The sequence below is a fragment of the Sardina pilchardus genome, chromosome 23 (assembly GCF_963854185.1).
Source record: "Sardina pilchardus chromosome 23, fSarPil1.1, whole genome shotgun sequence".
Taxonomy (NCBI): Eukaryota; Metazoa; Chordata; class Actinopteri; order Clupeiformes; family Clupeidae; genus Sardina; species Sardina pilchardus.
Genome location: NC_085016.1, coordinates 28,441,123 through 28,451,122, shown reverse-complemented (window position 1 = coordinate 28,451,122; position 10,000 = coordinate 28,441,123). Strand labels below are relative to the sequence as shown.

The following is a 10,000-nucleotide window of genomic DNA, read 5'->3' as shown; positions in this document are numbered from 1 at the left end:
GTGGAATGGACTTGCATAGGGTTTGAGGCATACTGCAGATTCAAAAACAAAACAAAACAGAAAACATTACAACACACTTCAACATGTGTAGCTGCAATTAAGACATTTGGTCCCAGACCACAGAACTGCATAGTGCATCACCCGGATGGCTGATGGAAATAAATAGTGTTTTGGAATGACCTTACCACAATCCATAAATTAATTTGAAGATAACAACAAAAATAGTTGACTATAAAAAATATACTTTAAAATGTGCTAATTGTTCTTAATTCCTACAAATTATTTTGTGCACCGTACACATTCTGATTTCTCTACAGCTGGCATCTTCTGATTCAGATCTCATGAATAGCCATTTCCAGCTCAGAAAACTGCAGCACTTGGATGCTAAAGAAGAACCCCCAAAGATGTTTAGGAACTTACAGACTGGGAGTTAGTTGCATCCTGAGGACCAAGAATCGGAGTGGAGGTGGCCAAACGGCAGTTAAACATGGTGGTACCCTGATGACCTTTGAAACATGAAGTGAATTGGGGCTTAAAGCACAGGATGAGACAACTCTGTCACAGTTTAAAGAAGAGAAGACAGGCAGTGTAGCTCATACTGTAGATGGAGCAAAGTGTTAACAATACCAAGCGCATGGGTTTGATACACTGGGCGGTCATAAACTAATGATATGGATCCAATGTCCATGTATAGAAAACTGACTGGTTCATTGTAGAAGCATCTGCCGCTACATGCCTTGGCACACATGAACGCACTGTACTGTATGGTAAACGAAACCAGTTCTCACCTGATGAATGTTGGCTGACGCTGCTAGCCTGCTGTTGTGGGTAGGCCAGGGGTCTAACCTGTGGCTGCATGAGCTCCCACTGGGCTGCTGTGGCCACAGGTGGTGCCATCTGAGGGCCTCCTGGATCTCCCGTGGGTCTGGGCTCTTCAGAGTAGCCGGGCTGTGCTCTCAGTGCGGGCTGAGACCGGGAGGTCGAGATGGCCTTCTGCTCTAGAGCTATGGATACAGAATACATCACACTAGATGAAATCACTCGATTCAATGTTCAATTCAATGCGGTCGTTTATTTCACCTGTAGGCCTATTAAAACCAAACCTTGTAAAATCAAGATGTGATTGCCACAAGGCTTCGGTTTTGGTTCATGGCATCGGGTGAAATGAATGACAACAATACGTAACATGAATTTAAATCCTATAAGCAAAGTGGATGCACAATATTAATGTGCCAGTTACCGTGTCTTTCACCTGAAGCCAAAGCAGAGGTCATTTTCCTCACAGGCTTCTTTTTGTCTGCCTCCCGTCTCCCTGGACATTGCTTCAGCTTGGGTTTGGAGGGATCACTCTTGGCACCCTTGGCAGTGGGTGGTTTGGGTTCTGTGACGTAAAATAGGATTCAGCCTACAGCGTGACTATACATGGGGTAGTATGGCAAACCAATCAAATGGAAAGTTAGTTAACACTATACCCTCTTGTTCAGCTTGAAGAATGCCATGGAGCAAGGCTGCACAGCGATCTAACCCTCTGTGTATGGTTGTGACCTAATCAAATGAGGCATACCACATTACTTAGTCATGAATGTTCATCAGCTGACCACTAACTATCAACATCGCTTTAAATAATCGTTGTGTAAGAGTCATTTACTTGATCCTCGGAGTCAGTTGAGTAAAGAGAGTAATGTGGTCCAGTGGCGGGTGTTGGTTTTGGTTTACTGGGTAGCCTGAAAGAAAACAAAAATAGATTTTAAAAAATCCTTTGCTCTTATATAGTAGTGACATTGGTCCATCACAACCATTGGCACAATAGCACTGCACTCACTTTTTCTTGATAGGTTGTCCTCGCCCGGTGCTCGTCAGTCTCCCCGAGGAGATCACCTGCGAATGACAGCTAAAGGTCAGAGACGTGGCGTGTAATATTAGCCATCACAATCTATTAGCACTAAATGGCATGTAGTTGTTAGTTTGAACTGAGCCAAAGTACTTAGATAACTACGTTACATGGAACAATCGATACAAGGTCACAGCTTAATGTTAACGTTACCATGCACTTCATTATTCTCTGAAGAGTTGTGTTGAGTCTGCAACACACGTTAAGCTACCTTCATGGATCCGTCTCTTACCTTGTGTTTTGACAGTCCTTGTCTTGTCGTCATCCCACGAAACTTAAGCTCCGAAATGCATTGACTTTAAAAAATATCAGCGTTTAAAGCCCGTGGACACGTTTTTCACCACCAAAAACTTAGCAATATGTTTGGCTTGAGTAGCTAACAAGCTATCGCTATCTAGTTAGCAAACCAGTCTGCAAAGGGTTCAGCCAAACAATGAATGGCTCACACATTCGTTGAATCCTTCAGAAGGCTAAAATTGACAGAACTCTGCCGTCAAATTTTCAATTAATTGTGCTTTATTGTATAGCCAGACCGTTCACAGACCCATTTAAAAGTAAGCACAGAAACGCTGAAGACTTGTTGATTGTTGAAATGTCAGCTTTGTTGTTTGAAACGGAAGGCATGGTGAGTTGACCAATAACAGCGCTGCTATTAGATTTGAAAGAATGTCATTGGCTAATCCTAGATTAGTATACACTTCTATTTGTTCAATGGAAACGCCAATCAAACTCACATAGCGTTTTCTAGCCAATAGTGTGGATTGGGCGGTGGCTCATTAAAGAGGAATTCTGAGGACGCTGAAGTAACTATGGAGACGTTCGCGGGCCGCATGTGTCGCGGTCTCTCATCAATTTTCCCGCGGAGGAGCAACTGATGAATGGGCAGTTTAACCTTTTTTTTCTGTGTGCATAAGATAGCCTTATTATTGAGCAAAAGTGAAGTAAATTATTATACCGGTATTTTAGCTCAGCAGTTTCCTATGGCAGTCTCCCCCCCAGTATGTCGACCCAACTAACAGAATACACAATGTAGGCTACAATGTAACATTCTATTGGCTAGCTAGGCCGTTACACAACTTTACTGATAAGATGGTTATCAAATGTGATTTCAAATAGGCTATCTGTTATGGTTCAATTATGTTAATTCAATTGAAATTGTATTGCAAATTTCAGCTTCTATCAGAAACTGTTGCTGGAACAAAATGGTTTGGAATCAGTTCATTTATTTTCTGTTCATATTATTTTCTCTTATCCTGGTGTCATCAGTAATCTCATCCCAAACGAATTGTGCGACTGTTGATGAAGTCAGTCACCTTGACCACACCATTGTTATCCCTCCTGAAAAAGAAAAAGGCATAATTCATATAAATGAATTAAACAATTACAGTGGCTGGTAGCCTACATGACAGGTAGCTGGATAGATAGATTTAGGCTAATGAAATATGGATGTAAGAGGTGTGAAGCAGTGGTAGGCCTAAGCAGTTTGCCATCCAGTAGGCCTATCGGTTAGGATAACATGACTAGATACTAATGTGCTGTTTTGGAAACCCAGAGAGTAATTATGGGCTACACTCACGAAAGTGACTCTAACTGGGAAAGGGCCCGGTCCAGCTGTGTCTGAGCCACCTCTCCATCCACCGCCGCCAGGTAGGTGTACAGGTAGCGGAATGTGTCGAAGGGGATGACCGCGTCTGGAGGAAGGCAGCTGCTATCTGAGTTGAGGATGTAGCAGGCGTGGACCATGGAATTCTTAATGGTCTGCCAGCAACAAAGAGAGAAAGAAAGGGTTCTGCATATTTCTAGAGTAACAACATTAGCTGGTCAAACAACAAGGCGGCTGGCTACTTTTACACTTTACTGGCTACTTTTACACTTTACAGTGTGCAATAGGATAGGTATATTGTGTTTTGGTGGGCCTGTACATAGCTGCATTATTGTCAGTTTTAAGCATAATCGTGTAGGCCTACTCACCCCGCCTAGGTAGCTACAGCCAAGAGCAAAGAATTTAATCCACTCAATCTCATCACCAAATGAGCCAACAGTGAAGATGTGCTTGAGCAGGTCCTGCGATAAACCAAGGGACTTCCACACCTCGAGAATCTGCCCCTTCGTCACTTTGTTATTACTTCCCATCTGAGGCAAAGAAGAGATTTGATCGTGATAATTTATGACTGAAGACTTTTGGTATTCTATATCTTCAAATAATCACTCAGTTTCTCTGTTATTGTAATTTTACCTGGGAATGCATGGCTTGAAGAGCCTGTGGAGTGAGATCCATTGAGCTTGGGGCAGTGGCCTTTTCCAGGTTGTCCCTCACAGGCAATGGATTTCCTTGGACAAGTGCAGTAAAGTACCTGTGTGGAAAAACATTGAGACAGATTATCGGAAGGTCAAGGTTCATGGCATCCCAATAGGCTATTATTTGAGCAGTCATTTATGAATTTCTAAGCGTTAACTGACGTACAATGTGGACCATTGAATGAGATCTTCTGGCTGAGTGCGGATGGCATCCTTGGTGAATTGCTTTAAGAGCTCCGGCAGCTCGGGTGGGATAACTACTTTCTTCCTCGTGTTAGGCATTGTAGTAGATGCGGGTTAAAGCGAGGTGCTACAACAGCAAAAGGAAGAGCCTGTCCCGTGGAAAAGCCAAATAGCCTAATGACACACTGTAGCAAACTTGGGCGCGTTCTTGAGTGATCCGCTACATTTCCCTTTATGACGTCGGCTTCCATTTGTGATGATAGGTAAATGACCGCATGAGGGCGACAAAACGCCTGTTATCTGAAGGCTATACTGATTTGCCATGCTTGGAATAATGTGCCTTGCATGGGGATATTAAAAGGCTGTTGGGCTACACTCGCTAACATGCATTATACTATTTCCCACCTAAATGTATTGTATGCAGTCACAGAGTTTACGTAGCCTATATGTCAACAAACACAAGAAGCAGTTAGGCTTTTATATTAAAGTCATGTTTTTCAAATAGGGAATATAGCCTGTGCATGTGAATTACAGGAAATACGTTTCCTCTGCCATCGTAGAACAGCAGAATATGACTGGAGCTGATAGCTGAGCAATGATGTGGGCAAGTGCGTGGGAGCGGGACACAAGGCCAATAAACTATCATTCCAACTGCATAAGACAGGGAACATCATCTACTGCTTTTGTTTTAGGCTAGTCACATGGACCCCGTTGTAGTTCAACACACGTGTTTCTCTCCTATTAAATGCACCTTGTAAGCAATATGGAAAGTAGTTACAATACATTGCGAAAATGGGCTATTGGAACTCACACATTTTTCAAGGATTTGGGGGTATTGTATTGTTATCAGCTGATGTTTGTATAAGGTAGCCCGCCTGTGCTGGGGGCAATGTGATGTTCCCCTTAAAATGCCGATTTAATGTGTCCTCCAGGGAATGATTGTAAAGGCGAGGAGGAGACAGTGGCGAAGGGTGTGTTTGGAACCGGTCTCTACTGACAGAGTCCTCATTTTCACAACATACGTTTAAACGGTGCGACAGACAGGTTATTGCCTAATTGAACGCGGGATTCATTCCACGACCACGCATCATTTGCAAACAAATTATAACCTAGGCTAGTGAGCTATTATAGGCCATCTAGGCTACACATTCGTTAATGTGCTCAGCCTCACGATATGGCTATTATTTTGATTTTCGTTACATCACTACTATGGAACCTCCTTCTATGGTACCCCACCATTTGAGGTTGCTGGCCGCTCTCCCAAACCGTGTTCATTTGCCAATTTAGGGGGAACACCGCCTTTGAATGCACTGAGTGAGACACCATATGGACGGACGGACCGATGGATGCATGACGTGTGGATATAATCGAGCAGTCCGTGAAAAGCCATTTTCACGTCCAGTGTTTGAGGGAGCATTAACAGAGCGGATACTAACACGGGCATCGGGTCTGTCTGTCAAGAGGGTGACCAGACTCTGAACAATAGCGCCCAATGCAGCGCGGGTCTCTCTAGTGCATAACGGGAAAGCCACGGCAGGACTGAGGGCTGCCAGAGGTTTACAGTTGGAGATGGCTGCACTCTGATGTAGGTTACTCGCACAGATTAGTGGATTTATTGATGTGAATATCGTCTGCTATCAGCAGCAGACCAAGCCTGTATTAATGCAAAAGATGAATTCTACCGATGCTGCCGAAGAAGGACTGACGGATCCGGACACGGACCCGTTTTTCAAAACAGGTAGGATGTTTGTCGATAGTCGCTTTTGTCCAATACCAAGATAGATATCGATGAATGATCGGCTCACCGCTGTTTGCGAGGCAATGGTTGCAACCCCCGCAAGACTGCGATGGGCTTCCATAGGCAGCCTCAATAACGCGATGCGCGTTCCACAAAATTGCATTGTAACCTACTGTGCTTTTCATTCAGCGATTAATAGTCCCAGTCACATTTTTCCGAGTAAACCCAGACTGTGCTCTTCTGTATGAGCGTAATCAATGCAGGCACACCCACCATAGTATACTGGCTACAATCTCTACCTGGGTGATGGAGGATGTTCGGAACCATATAGGATTGAGCACTGACGCTTATAGTTGGTCATCATGTCTAGACTGCATTGGAAACCATCACCCTGAGAAGGGAACATCCATCACATGAAGACACACTTGAACGTCAGATTTCGCTCATTAGATAGCCGATGGATGGTAGGCTACCTCTTCGCCTCAAACAGCTTGTACTATCACTAACGGAAGCATTCCAACTCGCCCACCTCTAATGATCACCTCTAGCGGCGTTGATATGCTCGTGGAGCTTTAGCGGGAGTGGCTGGCTTCTGTCTTTTGTCGGTCGTGACATTGATTCATGTTTCACGCGCTCTGGAGCCTGTTGATTCCAACCCAAATCGCGGTGAGAGCGCTCCGAACGTAAATGTGCCACCGGCTTATCGGGGCATTATTCCCGTTTTTTGTATGTTTCATTCAGCACCAGCCCTTGCCGGGAGGAGAGGCGTGCTGTATAGGCGGGTATGACGGTTGACAGGAGATGAAGGCCAGGGCAGACCCGTCATGTGTCTCCGGCACAAGTCGCCTTGGCGTGTATTTATCCTACTTTGCAGATCCCTGATCCAGACAAATTCTGATCTTTGACATTGACCCACTTATTGACTGTCCACCCGCAGGACCTAGCCCCCCACCCTGTCCCCTTCACTGCGAGGGCCCTTAATGAAGCAAGGCTTTAAGCTCCTTTAACACATGCTCCAGCGTGTGCGTGTTTATGTGGAGGCATGGTTGGGAGGGAGTAGTGTGCAAGCAAGCACGCTGATTGTGTAGGCCTAAGTTAATGAATGAGTGTATGCGTGTGTGTTGGGAGAAATGAAGTGCAAGCATGTTTTGGACACTCTGAGATGATGTAGATTAGTGTGTGTGTGTGTGTGTGTGTGTGTGTGTGTGTGTGTGTGTGTGTGTGTGTGTGTGTGTGTGTGTGTGTGTCTGTGTGTGTGTGTGTGTGTGTGTGTGTCTTTGTGTGTGTGCGTGCCTGCGCGCGAGTGAGTGTGTGTGCAGTTATGTTTGTGTGAATATGTGTGTATAAGTGGATGTGGGCAGTTAACAGTGTAACCAAGTTTTACACTAAATATTCATGGCCATCTGAATGTAACACACAGTATATGATTTGATGAAAGGACTCCATGCATTTTGAAATTAACTTTATATATCCACTGTGTAGTGTTTGCTATCCTCTCTCTCTCTCTCTCTCTCTCTCTCTCTCTCTCTCTCTCTGTGAGTCGTTGTGTGTGTGTGTGTGTGTGTGTGTGTGTGTGTGTGTGTGTGTGTGTGTGTGTGTGTATGTGAGTAAGTGTGAGTAAGTGTGTAATGGGATGGGCTCTCTCTCTCCCACACACACACACACACAGACGGGTAGGGTTGAGAGTGGTGCTCCTGTGATCTCCTCTGCTGCTCTGCCACCCCCTGCCCCGTCTCTCTCTCTCCTCCCCACTGCCTCCTCTTGTCTTATCTCCAAACCTGTGTACTGAAGATATTAACACACCAAAAAATCAAATGCTGTTTAACACCCTGCTTATGTGCGGGATTTAGCCTTGCTCACACCACGTTCGGTTGAGGATTAGCTTGTTCACACACACACACACACACACACACACACACACACACACACACACACACACACTCCCCGCGGCTGATGCCCGTGGGCCTGGCACGGGGGAAAGTGGCGGCGTGGCATGCTCCTGTCTCTGGACAGGGGCGGATAAACGCTCTCGTTTGCTCCCTGTCCCCTCCCTTTAGTCCCGTCCAGATCAGCGCGGAGGGGCAGGCAGGTCAGCAGATTCCGTCGGTCCAGTCCACGGAGGCTGAGATGCGGGAGACGGCCGATAGATGTAAAGGTCGTAGTGATGGTGGCGTGAAGTGGACACATACGTGGACACCATGTAGCCTCTTATCATTAGATCATTAGAGTGTCTGTTGTGATTTGGACGCAGCTTAGTGATGTCCAGGAGCCAAACCAGTGCACACTGGGCCCTGAGGAAGATGGACCACGAGTCCGCCCTTTCCACATTTGATTAATTCATACAAAGAACGAAGAGGGCCCACCTTTGACCAGGCTTTGCTGGGCCATCGCTGGGACTCTGGCACTGCTGATGAGATTCAGTTGAAGCCACACAGCCTTGTCTCCTCCTGTGCACCTGTTGAGCATGATTTAGAACATCTGCCCAGTCACTACATACAGTAGTGCACGAGTGAATGAGAGCAGGCTCCGAACGCACAGTGTTCCTTTTTGTCTGCCTTTGAAAAGCCTGCTGAGACTGCACTGATTAGCGGGCTCTAGTCGTGCCACCTCTCTCCTGAGCTACAGCTGAAGGGAGTGCTGAGGGGGGGAGGAGAGCAGACGTATAGAGGTGCAGGCAACAGCTGACCTGAAGCTCAACTCGGGTGGAAATCCATTTGGAGTCCCTATAGATGAAACTCTCTGTGAAGAGGAAGACTTTTCACACAAAACTTTGCAGAGTGAAGACCTGGCACAGACCGAGGAGGGTTGCTGTGGCAACAGTTGCCAAGCTTCTGTGATGGGGGACTTGAATTTGCTGCTGCCATTCCGTCTACTTTCAGCCGGTGACTGGCCTGGCCCAGAAGCATTTGACCAATCACATAATTAATTTGGCAAGAGAAAAAACACCAAATCACGCTTGACATGGATTTATATGGCCAGACAAATTTGCTGGCTTGCATGATTTAGCACTTGAAAACAACTTGCAAGATGAACTAGACTGAGCTAGTACTCACCATGAATGGGCATGGGCTGATTCAATAGAACTGTGAGTGCTATCCTTTATTCATTTAGTTCATATATATAGACACTCAGGAGGATTCGGCACCCAGTGGAGATTATGCTAAGGTGTTGAGTGTGTTACCATGTGATGATACAATGACACTGACACAATATCAGCTTGCGAAAAATATCCTACCACGATCTTCCTCTCTCTATAGATTGTGGTAATTATTAAATCATGTCGCCTGTGTTCATCCACCTTTTATAGATGGAGTAATCAATCATGAAGCCCACTGCCCAAAGGATTATTCATAATAGAACCCACTGTCTCTCTGTGCTGTATGTGTATGCAAAATTAATTAACTCAACACACAAAGAAAATGAATATGCGTTGAAATGCCCATGGTTAATAGTTCATTCCCATCACTGATAACATCTATGCTCGCTGCATCTGTTGAGCGGAAGCCCCCAGCAGCACATTACCCAGCAGACAAGACAACAGCAGGCATGGTCTAGGAGCTTCTTAACACTTGATGCTTTGCATGTAGTCCATACCGGCGATCTTATCTTATGGTAGGCTTGGCTGCATGGAGCTCTCGCAGCTCTTGCCCAGTGAGCTCGGTGTGGTGCAGTGGTGTGGGCTGGTGCCGGGGTGGTGGGCGTGTGGTGGTACGCTTGCCGTCCTTGGCACGGTCCAAACGCCGCAGAAGGGCTTGGCAGAGGCCTGAGCTGCGATTCTTTTTCATTTCATAATTACTGCGTGTGGGACTATAAAGCACATTTCCTGACGTCCTGAAACTTTCCTCTCGGTCCAGTTGACGCTTTTTGTATCTGCGGCGTCCAGGCTCTGT

At 45.8% G+C, this 10,000-nt stretch overlaps 3 protein-coding genes across 4 annotated transcripts in view; 1 reads left to right on the top strand and 2 right to left on the bottom strand.

The window, feature by feature from the left end:
- The window catches only part of ccdc14 (coiled-coil domain containing 14), a 7,845-nt gene extending 5,356 nt beyond the window's left edge, over nt 1-2,489 (bottom strand). Inside the window, exons 1-8 of one of the 2 annotated variants that reach the window (XM_062528454.1) lie at nt 2,124-2,489; nt 1,823-1,878; nt 1,649-1,724; nt 1,473-1,545; nt 1,241-1,381; nt 789-1,004; nt 421-506; nt 1-32 (exon numbers count right to left, since the gene is read on the bottom strand). The exon at nt 1-32 is cut by the window's left edge and continues 674 nt beyond it. In XM_062528454.1, the coding sequence (XP_062384438.1) occupies nt 1-32; nt 421-506; nt 789-1,004; nt 1,241-1,381; nt 1,473-1,545; nt 1,649-1,724; nt 1,823-1,878; nt 2,124-2,156 (713 nt within the window). In that variant the 5' untranslated portion in view covers nt 2,157-2,489. The remainder of the gene's footprint in view (nt 33-420; nt 507-788; nt 1,005-1,240; nt 1,382-1,472; nt 1,546-1,648; nt 1,725-1,822; nt 1,879-2,123) is intronic. The other variant, XM_062528455.1, reaches the window with a different exon arrangement.
- Nucleotides 2,490-3,094: 605 nt separating this feature from the next.
- Nucleotides 3,095-4,533, bottom strand: LOC134070868 (ropporin-1-like). The gene is made up of 5 exons (XM_062527348.1): nt 4,356-4,533; nt 4,128-4,245; nt 3,863-4,024; nt 3,468-3,649; nt 3,095-3,229 (listed from the first exon to the last, which is right to left on the bottom strand). Exons 1-5 carry the CDS (start codon nt 4,469-4,471, stop codon nt 3,163-3,165), a joined length of 645 nt encoding a protein of 214 aa, XP_062383332.1. The 5' UTR covers nt 4,472-4,533; the 3' UTR covers nt 3,095-3,162.
- A 1,510-nt stretch (nt 4,534-6,043) lies between these two features.
- kalrnb (kalirin RhoGEF kinase b) overlaps nt 6,044-10,000 on the top strand; it is an 81,773-nt gene continuing 77,816 nt past the window's right edge. The window contains exon 1 of the mRNA XM_062527343.1: nt 6,044-6,110. Coding sequence (XP_062383327.1) covers nt 6,044-6,110 — 67 coding nt within the window. The remainder of the gene's footprint in view (nt 6,111-10,000) is intronic.